Raw genomic sequence first — 12,054 nt, 5'->3', positions numbered from 1 at the left:
TGGGTCAAAGACATATGCATGCATTACATTTTAGGGTTTCAAATTCAATGATGGCATCGACCTTGGTATATTATCTAATCTTTCTCTTCCTCCATTTTTGGAATCAGAATTCTTAATAAAACATCTGAATACTTTCTTTTTTTTTTTAAGAGGATTTTGCAATTGAAAGAACAGAGGATTTCCTCTGTTTTCTTTTATAGAGGAAGGAGAAAAGAGACAGAAGTTAAGTGAACAAACCAAATCTTAAATAGTTTAAGTAACAAATCCAAATCTGTCATTATTACAGAACATAACGGTCGCGTTAACTGATACATTTTTGGAACCATGAATATAATATACGAACTTTTAAAAGAACTTTTATTTTGACATCAAACAATGTCGTCAAGCGGCAAGAGCTTAGCAGAAGCAGCAGCTTTAGCCTTCTCCTTGTTCAGTTCAACTTTGAGATTCCACAAAATCAGCTCCAGACTGTTGATGTGTTCTTCCATTTCTTTGACCCGAGAACCATCATCAGTTCCATTCTTCCTCTTCGAGACGACTTCGTCGAGCTTTTCCTTTAACCAATCTAGCCTGAAGCCTGCTTCTGTTAGCTCTTTCAAATTGCGCAAAGCCTTTCCTACGTCAGCATTCGAAAAGCTCTGTGGAGGCTTACGCAGTGTCTCGATGAGGCTGAGGAGGACATCCATGTATGCTGTCTTCACTACTTGGTTCGTCGGTTTGACATCTACTGCAATGTCCGGGTGCTTTGCGAAAATCTTGCTCACTAAAACACCCTGCCAACGAGAAAGTTGCATGAGAAATCATATATTATATATCAAAAATATGTTTCGATTACTCTTAAAAAAATACAAAAATGTTTTCTTAACATATACCTTAGTATAATGAACTTCGAAACCATTGAGATCTAACATCCCCTTCCTAGTTACCTCTTCTACATAAACATCTTCAACTACTTTTACTTCCACTTTAATGATCAGTTTGTCATTCTCTAAAAAATCTTCTTCTTTAAGCTTGCTAAGAGGTAATACTTTGGGATAACCCCAGCCTCGGGCCTCATCACAGAACAAGCTGCCTTCTTCTGTAAGACATAGACTTTTGTTATTCATTATGATTATATGATTTATAATTATTGTTCTATAGTACAGATTCAAACATGATAGATAGGAACATTACTAGGTGTTCCAAATGTATGGAGCTCTTTGCCCGACTGATTCAACAAAACGAAGCGATAACTAACTCTCTTTTTCCATCCAGTTCTAAATGATCTAGTTCTGGCAACATTCATGTACACAGCCAAGTGATCACAGCAATGGTCTCCCATGGGATGAACGGTAACATACCTGAGAAAATAAAAGAAACCTTCGTTTAACTCTACATCTAATATGTTTGGATATATATAGTTCCAAATAATTTTTGTTTTACCATTCGCATCCGCCGCATCCGAATAAAGGAGACGATATCTCATGAGCTTTCTTCTCCGAGAAGTTATCTATCTCAAACGTGAAACTCGTCTGCTTTTGATTCCTCGCACCTGTTTAAAGTAGGCTTTGTTACGTTGCTTTCAGAAAATTAGACATAAAGAAAAAAAAACTAACAAAACCTCAGCAACATACCTGAGATCTTCTGCATTTGATTCCCCATATCTGATCAAAACGCTTACTTTAGGCTTTGTTTTTCAATCTAAAGATGAAATCTTGTAGGGAAATTTGTGCTTAGGGGACCCGAAGGACTAAAAAGATTTTTTTTTTTTTTTTTTTTCAAGAGACTTTGAGTTTATATATGTCAAAGAAATACTTATGTTTATAGATACTAGCTTTTTATTTCTTTTTATTTTCTTGATCATTATAAATGAGTATTTATAGACCTAAATAAAATTAATTATAAAATATCACACCTATTATGTATGTTGGATACATTCCATAAAAGGTGACAAGTAACAACATATCATTAATAAGATTTTGAATTAGAATTAAGGGAGATTACATTTACATTTACACACACATATATATTACAATGAATGGGTTAAATAAAGGGAAATGAATTGAAAAGAAATAAATAAAAGAGAAACACAATTTCTTATATTAAAAGTCTTATATTTTTCTAAAAGCTTTTTCTAAATTAATAAGATTTTTATTTTATTTTTCCTTTGCTACTTAATTATTGCCTTCTCTCATACTGATGAACATAAAGATTTATTCTAAAGATAATCCTGGAAGTCGGTCAATAATTAGATAATGAATTTGTCTTTCTAGGTTTTAGTAAAAACCAGAGATAATATCCAACAAAATAGAGTTCTCTGATTTTTCTAGAGGAGAAAGAATATAACGAAACTTAATCATAGAGAAAAGACTAATGAAATAAGGAGCCCCAAAAATATAACAAAGAGCCTCATAATTATAACAAATTAATGACTAACTTATGAGTGTTTACTAACCAAAAAGATAAAATAAAGGGAAAAACTTGATTTTCACATCAAAGAATGTCGTCAAGCGACAAAAGTCTAGCATTATCAACAGCAGATTTAGCCTTCTCACTTTTCAGTTCAACTTTGAGATCCGACAAAGTCAGCTCCAGATTCTTGATGCGTTCCTCCACTTCTTCAACCTGACAACCACCAGCAAATGCATTCTTCCTCTTTAAAGAAACCTCCTCAAGCTTTGTCTTTAACCAATCTAGCTTGAATCCCGCTTCCGTTGGCTCGCTCAACTCGTTTTGAGCGTCTTCTAGCTCAGTCTTAGAAAGGCCCTGTGGAGGCTTGCGCAGTTTCTGGATAAGGCCGAGGAGGACAATCATGTATGCTGTCTTCAACGCTGGGCTTTTTGGTTTGAAATCTACTGCAATGTCCGGGTGCTTTTCGAAAATCTTTCTCACTGTTTGAACCTGCCAACGGGAAAGGTATATATATATATATATATAGATCATACTTAAACAACAAGAAATCGTGAAGCTTCTTAATTAGCATACGTACCTGAGTTAATGGAACCTCGAACGTTTCGACTTCAGACATCTCCCTCCCAGTTAAATATCCTACTTCAACTACTTTAACTTCTACTTTGACAATCAGTTTGTCGTTTTCTAGACCTCCCATTCCTTTAAGTATGCAAACACCCTGGGCTGGCATATGACCGCTGAACAAGGTTGATGTGTCTGTAAGACAAAAACAAAATATATATTTAACTTATCGTCTTCATAAATGAGAGATATGATGTCCAACCAAAAAAAAAAAGAGATATGATGTTACTTTTCTTATAACTCATATCCTAACTACATATGGAAGATATGATCATTTAATTAATTTCTTACCATTTGTTTTGTAGACAACTTTTCCGGATTGGTTTAAAATAATGAAGCGAAAATTAGCTCTCCTACTCCATCCAGAATATATGCTTGATGAATAAGGATTCTCAACGGCCAAATACAGCCACAAGCTATTACCATATTTGCTATTTTTGGGATTAACTTCAACATACCTGAGAAGATAAGAAAAAGAAAAGCAAAGAGTAGGGGACCCTTTTCAGTGCTAAATGATCAAATAGAAATTTCTGTATAGCCTAAACATTGATTCTACTCGCTTACCATTCGCATTGACCGCTTAAGAACGTAGGAGACCTAATCGAAGCTTTCCTATGGGAGAAGTTATCTATCATAAACGTGTAACTCGTTTCCAACTGTTCACCCAAATCTGTTCAAAACGCTTTAATTTTTAGCCTCTTGGATTTTCTTTGAGGAACAAATTCACAAACATAATTCTCATAAACTTGTAACTTGTTTGGTACGTGCTCTCAGAGGATAAAAAGCAAACAAAAGAAGTCAGGAGAAACTATTACATACCTGAGACACTCATCTCATTCCCCATATCTTATGAAAACGCTTTCTTAATTAGGCTTCGTTTGTCAAGCAAAAGACAAATTCTTGCAGTGAAATTTTGTAACAAGAATTCTGTGAGCTGTACTCAGCTAAAACCCTATTTATATACACCGGTAATTATGGGCCTAAACCTACAATATTTCAGTATATTTTTATATTAGGATAATTACATGTATTATTTGGGATAAGTTTATATCATTTATGATAAGGTCTAGCTAGTGTATACCTATTTTCTATTGGGTTTGGGTTTGTCTCCTATTATGTAAAACGTTGTGAACTTTTCTTGATAAAGGCAAGATTTGTTTCCATATTAATTAGTTTAAAAATTAGAAGAGACTTTTTTTTTTTTTTTTTTTTTTTTTTTTTTTTTTTTTTGTTAACCGTGGGGATCCTAAAGGCTTTCTAGGCCCAAAGACTAATCCCACGAGGCCCACGAGAAATCCATGTTTTCTTACCACTTAAGGCGTTTCTGGGTGGCCAAGGGGATTTGAACCCAGGGCGGAAGCTCCAGCTGGAGCCCCTTTACCACTAGGCCAAAGGCACTTGGTTAATTAGAAGAGACTTAGCGTGGTAATTTGTAAAAGCAGGTCTGTATAAAAAAGTATATGTCAATCTATACAAATTGGTTTTTAGTTAGAAATGATGTACATGAGCTAGTATAATTTGTTAGCGTAAGTAAAATTTATTGTCGATCCTATAGTTCTTAGAATCAGATACATAAAGTTCATGAAAGAATGGACTTTAAATTTATATAATCGTAAGTAAAATTTATTGTCGATCCTATAGTTCGTAGTAGATAAAAGACATGACCAACCCTCACGATTATATAAATTATGTTTAGCTGTAGAAAAAAATAGATTGTATATATTAACCAATCAAAACATAAATATAATGTAGTTTAAAGTTTAAACCATGTAGTGAAAGACTATTGTTGTGAACAAACATCTCAGATGTGACCGCTTGAAGAAGTATGCATGTTTGAAGGAAAAGTGACGATGACTAAACAAATGATGAGACAACGAACAAAGGCAATGCCAAATCCCAGAGATATTTGTGGATCAAATTTGATAATTACGACTTCCAACAATGTCGTCAAACGACAAAATCTTAGTAAATTTGGTATTTTTCTCCTTGTTCAGTTCAACCTTGAGATCCGACAAAGTCAGCTCCATATTCTTGATGCGTGCCTCAAGTTCTTCCACACGGTAACTATTAGCAGTTGCATTCTTCCTCTCCAAGGAAACCTCGTCCAGCTTTGCCTCTAACCAATCCAGCTTAAAACCTGCTTCAGTTAACTCGCTCAACTCATTACGAGCGTTACTTAGCTCAGTCTCAGAGAAGCTTAGTGGAGGCTTGCACAGTGTCTCGATGAGGCTGAGAAGAAGATTCATGTACGCTGTCTTCACTCCTTTGTCCTTTGGTCTGAAATCATCTGCAAAGTCCATGTGATTTACGAAAATCTTGCTCACTGAAGCCAACTGCCAACGAGAAAAGTGATATATAAATCAAAATCATATTTAACAACAAGATTTCACAAGCTCATAAACATACATACCTGAGTATAAAGAATCGGGAAACCATTAAAATCTAACATCTCCTTCCCAGTTAACTCTTCTTCATGAACATCTTCAACTACTTTTATTTCGACTTGAATGATCAGTTTGTCCTGACCCCAGCCTAAGAACTGACTCGAGGAGAAGCTTGGTTTCTTCTTCTCAAAATACCCTTCTTCTTGAAGCTTGGCAACAGGCAACACTTTGGGATAACCCCAGCCTGGGACCACATCACAGAACAAGTCGCATGCTTCTGTAAGACAAAAACAAAAATAGATTTCTCAACCTTTCTTCTTCGGTGGTTGAAGATAAGTTAATGCACACACACAGAAAAAAAAAGAGAAGAAGATAAGTTAATAACCAGTTGTTCTTTTGAGCTCTCTGAGCGATTGATTCAGCACAATGAATGAATAGGTAGCTCTCTTTTTCCATCCATTTCGTAATGATTCATGATTTGCCACGTAAAGATACACAGACAAGTAAAGATACACAGACAAGTAATCTTCAATAGGGCATCCCTTTGGGTGAACTCTAACGAACCTGATAAAGAAATATACAAAGTTATTGTTGAATCTAGTAAACGAATGTTTAAGAAAACTAAAAGAAGTGATTCTTTCTCGTTTTTACCATTCGCATCCGCCGCTTATAAATATAGGAGACGACATTGCAGCTTTCTTCTCTGAGAAGTTATCTATCTCAAACCTGAAACTTGTCTTCTCATGATTCTCCATATCTCTTAACGGGGTTTATAACTTAAAGACTAACTCTCTGGCAAAATTTTGTTTTTGACATCTTAACAGTTAACACGTTGACATGAACCCTTCTCCTCTATTTATAGAAGAACGGAGAACAAAACCAAACTTAATCAATGAAACCTGAAAATAAAATTGAAAAAATTAAAAAATCAAAATTTAAGCAATTATTGACCAAATCTAATTATTCCTCTGTAATAATGTAACAACAGTTCTGAAGCAATTTAATTAATTATATTTGTTTTTTTATAAATTAATAGTATATGATAATGCCAGACTACGTAGGGCAGCAATTTTTGCCTTTGAAAAATCCCATGTTGGTATCTTCCTGTACAAGTCAAAAACCCCTTTTTTTTAGGGCTTGGTTGAGAAACAGAGGATGTTCTCTGTTTTGCTACAGAGGAGGGTAAAAAACACAAATTCACAACGTTTAAAGAAACAAAGGGACCGGAAAATTTAAACTTATAACTGATCATGCTTTTTGCCATATAACACCTTTTGTTGCAAGGAAACTCTGTTTTAGTTTCGTAATGAAACGACCAACATAGTAATGCCAAATTCCAAAGATATTTATGATTACTAATTTGAACTTAAATGTTTATATCAGTAATCTGTAATGTGTTTTCATATCTGTGTGATGAGTAGTTTAGCACTATGCAACAAAGGCGTTGCAAAGTTAGCATTTCTGAAGTGGTTTCTACAAAATACAATGATTTTGTTACTTCTGTTGAGCCGAGATCTTGTTCTCCTGTATTTACCTCATTCATATTAATCGACATACAGGGTATTCTGCAGCTTCAGCTCGTTTCTCTATTTCATCATAATTATAACATTTTAGTATTATTATTCGGATTCATGAGACTGAGATTCTAGAAAAAACATAATCAAACACTTGTGACTCAAGGCACCTTAGGAAAACACATTAACACATGAACTCAAATTTATTTAAAAGAAAAACTTAAAAAAAGGAGAATGTGAAGAAAGAAACGATGAACATATATTATTTTCTTCCAGTCTGTTTTTTCTTTTCTTAATCCTATCTCCTCCGTCGAATCAGATTACTCTGAGTTGTCGTAAAGGAAACATCATCGTTCAACGAGAGAAAATTAGGTTCAGTATGAGACTTGGCTTTCTCCTTGTCAAGTTCAAGTTCAAGATTCGACACCATCGACTCAAGATTCTTAACCTTTTGCTCGAGTTCTTGGACCCGAGCCGCATCAGCATCAAGTTTTTTCTTCCTCTCCGAGGAAACCTCATCAAGCTTTGACTTCAACCAGTCCACCTTAAAGCCCACTCCCATTAGATCAATTAACTTGCTGTAAGCCTTAACTAGTTCAGTCTCTGTGAAGCTGTCTGGAGGCTGGTTTACTGTCTTGATTAGGCCGAGGAGATTCTTCATGTATGCTGTCCTCACCGCTTTGGCTTTTGGTTTGAAATCTACCGCAAAATTTGGGTACTTTGCGAAAATCTGGCTCACTGAAGTAACCTGCTAATAATATGTAATTATTGTCAATCAAATCCAAACTTAGGCTGCATCTACTAAAATACCTGGGGGATTCTTAACTTACTTGAGAAGAAAGAACATTGAAACCTCTGAAATCGACCATCTCCTTCCTAGTTTCATCTCCTTGATGAACAACTTCAGTAACTTTAGCGTATACATTAATGATTAGTGTGTTGTTCTCCAACAACTCTTTATCCTGTAACTTGTTAAGAGGCAACGCTGCTCGAAAACCCCAGCCAAGTATCTCAGAGTCAAAAAAGCCACATCGTTCTGTAAAACAATCGAAGGATAAATTAATTCTTTAAGTTTTGTTTTTTCCTCTATATCATTGAGATAATTATATTAGTTCCTGCTTCTTAACAATTCAGACTTGGAAAATAAGTTATCTTACCTGATGTTCTATGGACCTCTTTGCCTGATTGATTCAACATAATGAAGTGCAAACTGGCTCGCCTTTTCCATCCAGGTTGCAATGACTTAGGGTTCGCAACGCACAGATACAAAGACAAGTAATCTTCAAATCCATCTCCCTTGGGACGAACTAGAACATACCTAAGAGAAAGAAAAAAAAACCTGATTAAACCCTACTTAGGGATACGTACAAGTTTAATTAGTTGTAGAATCTAGACAATTGGGTTTAAGAAAGCTATTGAGTTAGTTCTTCTAGGTTTTACCATTCGCAGCCTCCGCTTGAGAACACAGTAGACTCTATTGGAAATTTCCTTACGGAGAAGTTGCCTATCTCCCATGTAAAAGTCTTCTGCAACTCCGTCTCATTCATCTCAAAAGATCTTTAAGGCTTGGTTCTTCCAGCTGTGAGGGATTAGAGAGTAGAGACTTGTTTGATTCTTGATATAGGACGGACATTCATACGTCAATCACGTTTTTATATATATCAGAAGCCAAAGAAAAAACACTTTTGTAATTCCAATTTCCTATTTTGAAAAGGGAATTAACCAAAATCTAAAAGGGCGTATTCAGCCCAATATTGTCAATTATTTGATTTTAATGATTTTTTTTAATATGATTTAAGTAAGTTCTTATGATTTAATTGTAAAATCTATCTAAATCCCAATTAAAACCATAAGATTAGATTATTGTATTTTTAAATCTCTAAAATCTCCTATATATTAATAGGGAAGCATTTTGGCTGATGTGTCAGTATTATAGAATTCTAAAGCCAATTTGAGTTTTAATTATTACCTTCCACATTATTTACATTAATTTGCCATCAAGATGATTCAATTCCCAACAATTTATATTAAATTGTGCAAATCACAAAAGCAATTTAATATTAATAACATCTTCATCAGTAAGATTAATATATATAACAAAAAATTAATATATACATGATACAATTGGTTATCGTTATCACACATATTTTTTTATTATCCAAACCATTACATTAGTAATTCAATATTTTATATTTCAATATATTTATTTTGACAAATACTAAAAAAGTATTTGGACTTTTTAGTTGATCAAATAATGAAGACTTTTTTTAAAAAGACATGATAGATTTTCACTTAAATAATTTTAAAATATTATCATTAAGATAATCAATTATAAAAATAACAAAAAAATAAATAATAATTAATTCCGTAAAACGCATGTCTACTACCTAGTTTATTAGAAGTAAAGTAGTTCAATGAGTGTTTGCCCAAAAAAAAAAGAGTAGTTCAATGAGTGTTTTTTTTTTTCCAGTAACCGTGAATATTTTTAAGTATTTCTTCAAATCACTAATTCAATAATATTAAAATTTTGAATCTTTTTTAAGTATATGATTTGAATAACATATGATTTATTTTCAATACTTGATTTCAAGAGGCCAATGCAGAATATGGTTAAACACGATCTATGTCTAAACAGAGTAATATAAGTTTATATACTAAGTTTTATTTATTTTATATGAAGAGCAAAACAGAGAATGTAATATCTTTCAGTTTATTCTTTTGTAAACATTTGTCTTCTTCTGAATTCCTAGACAGTTAGTATTTGAAAATAAATCATCATCATCATCTTCCCACGACAAAACATTATCACCAGCTGGACTTCCTCTCTTCTGATTAAATTCAACTTTAAGATTAGACAAAGTCTCTTCCAATGACAAAACTTTAGCAGCAGCACTACTAGATTTGGCTTTCTCCTTGTCCAGTTCAACTTTGAGATCAGAATACGTCTCCTTCAACAACAAAAATTTATCAGTAGCAGTAGCAGTTTTTGCCTTCTCCTTACCGAGTTCAATTTTGAGATCAGACAATGTATCCTGCAATAACAAAATTGTAGCAGCATCACTAGTAGATTTGGCCTTCTCCATGTCTAGTTCAGCTTTGAGATCTGACACAGTTAGCTCAAGATTCTTGACGTGTTCCTCAAGCTGTTGAATCCTACACCCATCAGGATTTGCTTTCTTCCACTCCACGGAAAACTCCTCAAGTTTTGTCTTCAACCACTCCACCTTGAAACCTACTTCCGTCAGCTCGGTCAATTCGCTATGAACATTGGTTAGCTCAGTCTCTGAGATACTCTGTGGCGGCTTTCCCATTGTCTCCATAACCCTAAGAAGGACGTTCATGTATTCTGTCTTTACTACTTGGTTCTTTGATCTGATATCTACTGCTATATCTGGATGCTCCTCAAAAACCTGCCTCACTTAAGTAACCTGCCAAAACTTAAAAGTTTGAATCGTGTGTGGTTTTCGATTAATCAGAAAGAAAAAAGAAGCAACTTACCTGAGAAGAAAGAACTTGAAAACCATTAACATCAACAGTGTCCTTCTCAGACTTATCTGGATACTCTAAGCAGCTTTGTAAGAGCTTATTAGTGAATGAAGCTGGAAACATATGGTATCCTTCAACAACCTCAACAACTTTAATATAGATTTCAATTTTGAATATGTCATTGTCCAAATAGATTTTGTCTACAAGCTTTTTTCGAGGCAACGTCTGTGGAAACCCCCAGCTTAGTGAGTCAGCGCAAAACCATTGATCACCTATTTCTGTTAAAATACAAAAAGGTAAATCTTAAGGCTTCAATCAGCTTTGATATGATGTGTTTGGTTGATTTCTCTTAAAAGACAGACACAAAGAGAGAAGATAAGGTTAAACTACCAGGTGTTTTATGGAGTTCTCTGCCTGATTGATTCAGCAAAACAAAGTAAAAATTAGCTTTCCTTTTCCAGTTAATTCCAAGTGATTTAGGATCATCAGGGGACAGGAACAGAGACAAGTAATTATCATCACCACTGCCCTTGGGATAAACTTTTATAATCCTATAAGAAAAAAAAAACCACAATAAGATTCAAGATTAACCTTCTTCATAAGTGCTTAGCGATTTTTAAGAAAAACATAATGAAATTGAGAAAGCTCAAGAGTGTGACTCTCTTTACCAATCGCAACCACCGCTTGGGAACGGAGGAGAGTTTATTGGAGAACTCTTTTGGGAGAAATTGGTTACCGTCAAAGTTAAAGCCTTGCGGAACTGCGTCCCCATCTGTTAGTTTTTTAGGGTTTTGGTACTTCTTCGAGGGAGGAGGAAACGCTTTTGAGATGTATTTGTTTGATCCTTGAATCGTAAGGCGAAGATATCTAAGCACATATGAATATAAAATCTGATTAGTGTGACAAATGGACACCTTAATAAAATAAACAAAGATAATCCTTATTATCTACTAAAATTAAAAAAAAAAAATTTGAATACATTATTTGAACTTAATAGGAAATTTGAAATCTATACTAAGTTTTTTAAGTCTTTGAAATGTACCTTATGTATTGCATTAAATGACTATTTTATTCTCAATTACAAATTAATTAAAAACAAATACAATATAATTAAATATAATTAAATTAATTCATAAGAAAAAAAATATTTTTAAAAACATTATCCAAACTAGATAATCGGAATTTGCTAAATTGGTTTTATAAAATGATGAACTGATTTATTATATATAATATTAATCAATAATTAAAAAATTAAATTCAGATAAAATAAATAAAATATGCCATTAATTAATAATTAAATTAATTTATGTTAGAAAATTATTTTTAAAAATCACTGTTTGTAAATTAGATATTGAAAAAATTTACATAATTATAAAGTAGTTTATTACGGATAATATTAATCAATAACAAATTAAAATTCAGATAAAGAAATAAAAATGTGATTTTATAAAACATAAACAATACAAAAAAGGACAAAATCACAGTTATATTCTCCTCTTTCCGTCGCCGGCTCCCACCTTTGTGCCCTCTCCGTCATCGACTACGTTTTCCACCGTGGTTAGTTTCATCTCATGGTTTTGTATTTAAGAAGGTGATAAAGCATGTCTGAGTTTTAATTGGGGTTGTGTTCTAAATCTGGGTTTCAGTTGAGATTTAAG

The 12,054-nt window shown here is 33.5% G+C and overlaps 5 protein-coding genes across 8 annotated transcripts; all 5 read right to left on the bottom strand.

Moving 5' to 3' along the window:
* Positions 1-223: 223 nt before the first annotated feature.
* Positions 224-1,829, bottom strand: LOC104785126 (MATH domain and coiled-coil domain-containing protein At2g42470-like). Of its 2 annotated transcripts, none has more exons than XM_010510269.2 (5): positions 1,614-1,829; positions 1,423-1,531; positions 1,174-1,340; positions 873-1,078; positions 224-773 (listed from the first exon to the last, which is right to left on the bottom strand). In XM_010510269.2, the coding sequence occupies exons 1-5, from the start codon at positions 1,639-1,641 to the stop codon at positions 369-371; spliced, it is 915 nt and encodes a 304-aa protein (XP_010508571.2). In that variant the 5' UTR covers positions 1,642-1,829; the 3' UTR covers positions 224-368. The 2 variants fall into 2 exon arrangements, with proteins under 2 accessions (XP_010508571.2, XP_087308011.1); XM_087451885.1 differs by having other exon boundaries at positions 873-1,075; positions 1,614-1,825.
* Positions 1,830-2,272: 443 nt separating this feature from the next.
* LOC104785124 (MATH domain and coiled-coil domain-containing protein At2g42470-like) lies at positions 2,273-3,566 on the bottom strand. Its single transcript, XM_010510267.3, has 3 exons — positions 3,304-3,566; positions 2,969-3,147; positions 2,273-2,880 (listed from the first exon to the last, which is right to left on the bottom strand). Exons 2-3 carry the CDS (start codon positions 3,119-3,121, stop codon positions 2,473-2,475), a joined length of 561 nt encoding a protein of 186 aa, XP_010508569.2. The 5' UTR covers positions 3,122-3,147; positions 3,304-3,566; the 3' UTR covers positions 2,273-2,472.
* A 1,359-nt stretch (positions 3,567-4,925) lies between these two features.
* On the bottom strand, positions 4,926-6,151 carry LOC104788815 (MATH domain and coiled-coil domain-containing protein At2g42470-like). Its single transcript, XM_087452090.1, has 4 exons — positions 6,048-6,151; positions 5,782-5,960; positions 5,423-5,673; positions 4,926-5,345 (listed from the first exon to the last, which is right to left on the bottom strand). Exons 1-4 carry the CDS (start codon positions 6,149-6,151, stop codon positions 4,926-4,928), a joined length of 954 nt encoding a protein of 317 aa, XP_087308216.1.
* An 834-nt stretch (positions 6,152-6,985) lies between these two features.
* On the bottom strand, positions 6,986-8,669 carry LOC104785123 (MATH domain and coiled-coil domain-containing protein At2g42460-like). The gene is made up of 4 exons (XM_010510266.3): positions 8,351-8,669; positions 8,068-8,228; positions 7,741-7,946; positions 6,986-7,658 (listed from the first exon to the last, which is right to left on the bottom strand). The coding sequence occupies exons 1-4, from the start codon at positions 8,455-8,457 to the stop codon at positions 7,209-7,211; spliced, it is 924 nt and encodes a 307-aa protein (XP_010508568.2). The 5' UTR covers positions 8,458-8,669; the 3' UTR covers positions 6,986-7,208.
* An 878-nt stretch (positions 8,670-9,547) lies between these two features.
* Positions 9,548-11,354, bottom strand: LOC104788814 (MATH domain and coiled-coil domain-containing protein At2g42465). 3 transcript variants are annotated; one of them, XM_087451884.1, is made up of 4 exons: positions 11,065-11,354; positions 10,787-10,947; positions 10,409-10,668; positions 9,548-10,338 (listed from the first exon to the last, which is right to left on the bottom strand). In XM_087451884.1, the coding sequence occupies exons 1-4, from the start codon at positions 11,166-11,168 to the stop codon at positions 10,330-10,332; spliced, it is 534 nt and encodes a 177-aa protein (XP_087308010.1). In that variant the 5' UTR covers positions 11,169-11,354; the 3' UTR covers positions 9,548-10,329. The 3 variants fall into 3 exon arrangements, with proteins under 3 accessions (XP_087308010.1, XP_087308009.1, XP_010512897.2); XM_087451883.1 differs by having other exon boundaries at positions 10,409-10,674; positions 11,065-11,315; XM_010514595.2 differs by having other exon boundaries at positions 11,065-11,315.
* Positions 11,355-12,054: the final 700 nt, after the last annotated feature.

This window comes from Camelina sativa, chromosome 5, assembly GCF_030686135.1.
Source record: "Camelina sativa cultivar CO46 ecotype springtype chromosome 5, ASM3068613v1".
Taxonomy (NCBI): domain Eukaryota; kingdom Viridiplantae; phylum Streptophyta; class Magnoliopsida; order Brassicales; family Brassicaceae; genus Camelina; species Camelina sativa.
The sequence above is the reverse complement of the archived record's forward strand: the minus strand, read 5'-3'. Positions and strand labels throughout refer to the sequence as shown.

Excerpts from the sequence above, each read along its gene's own strand:
- LOC104785126 (XM_010510269.2), bottom strand. The coding sequence starts at position 1,641 with ATGGGGAATCAAATGCAGAAGATCTCAG. Across the intron at positions 1,079-1,173 it reads CCATACATTTGGAACACCTA|AAGAAGGCAGCTTGTTCTGT; the intron begins GTAATGTTCCTA and ends TATGTCTTACAG. Across the intron at positions 774-872 it reads TCGAAGTTCATTATACTAAG|GGTGTTTTAGTGAGCAAGAT; the intron begins GTATATGTTAAG and ends TCTCGTTGGCAG.
- LOC104785124 (XM_010510267.3), bottom strand. The coding sequence starts at position 3,121 with ATGCCAGCCCAGGGTGTTTGCATACTTAAAGGAATGGGAGGTCTAGAA. Across the intron at positions 2,881-2,968 it reads TCGAGGTTCCATTAACTCAG|GTTCAAACAGTGAGAAAGAT; the intron begins GTACGTATGCTA and ends TCCCGTTGGCAG.
- LOC104788815 (XM_087452090.1), bottom strand. The coding sequence starts at position 6,151 with ATGGAGAATCATGAGAAGACAAGTTTCAGGTTTGAGATAGATAACTTC. Across the intron at positions 5,674-5,781 it reads AGAGCTCAAAAGAACAACTG|AAGCATGCGACTTGTTCTGT; the intron begins GTTATTAACTTA and ends TTTGTCTTACAG. Across the intron at positions 5,346-5,422 it reads TCCCGATTCTTTATACTCAG|TTGGCTTCAGTGAGCAAGAT; the intron begins GTATGTATGTTT and ends TCTCGTTGGCAG.
- LOC104785123 (XM_010510266.3), bottom strand. The coding sequence starts at position 8,457 with ATGAATGAGACGGAGTTGCAGAAGACTTTTACATGGGAGATAGGCAAC. Across the intron at positions 8,229-8,350 it reads TCAAGCGGAGGCTGCGAATG|GTATGTTCTAGTTCGTCCCA; the intron begins GTAAAACCTAGA and ends TCTTTCTCTTAG. Across the intron at positions 7,659-7,740 it reads TCAATGTTCTTTCTTCTCAA|GTTACTTCAGTGAGCCAGAT; the intron begins GTAAGTTAAGAA and ends TATTATTAGCAG.
- LOC104788814 (XM_010514595.2), bottom strand. The coding sequence starts at position 10,251 with ATGAACGTCCTTCTTAGGGTTATGGAGACAATGGGAAAGCCGCCACAG.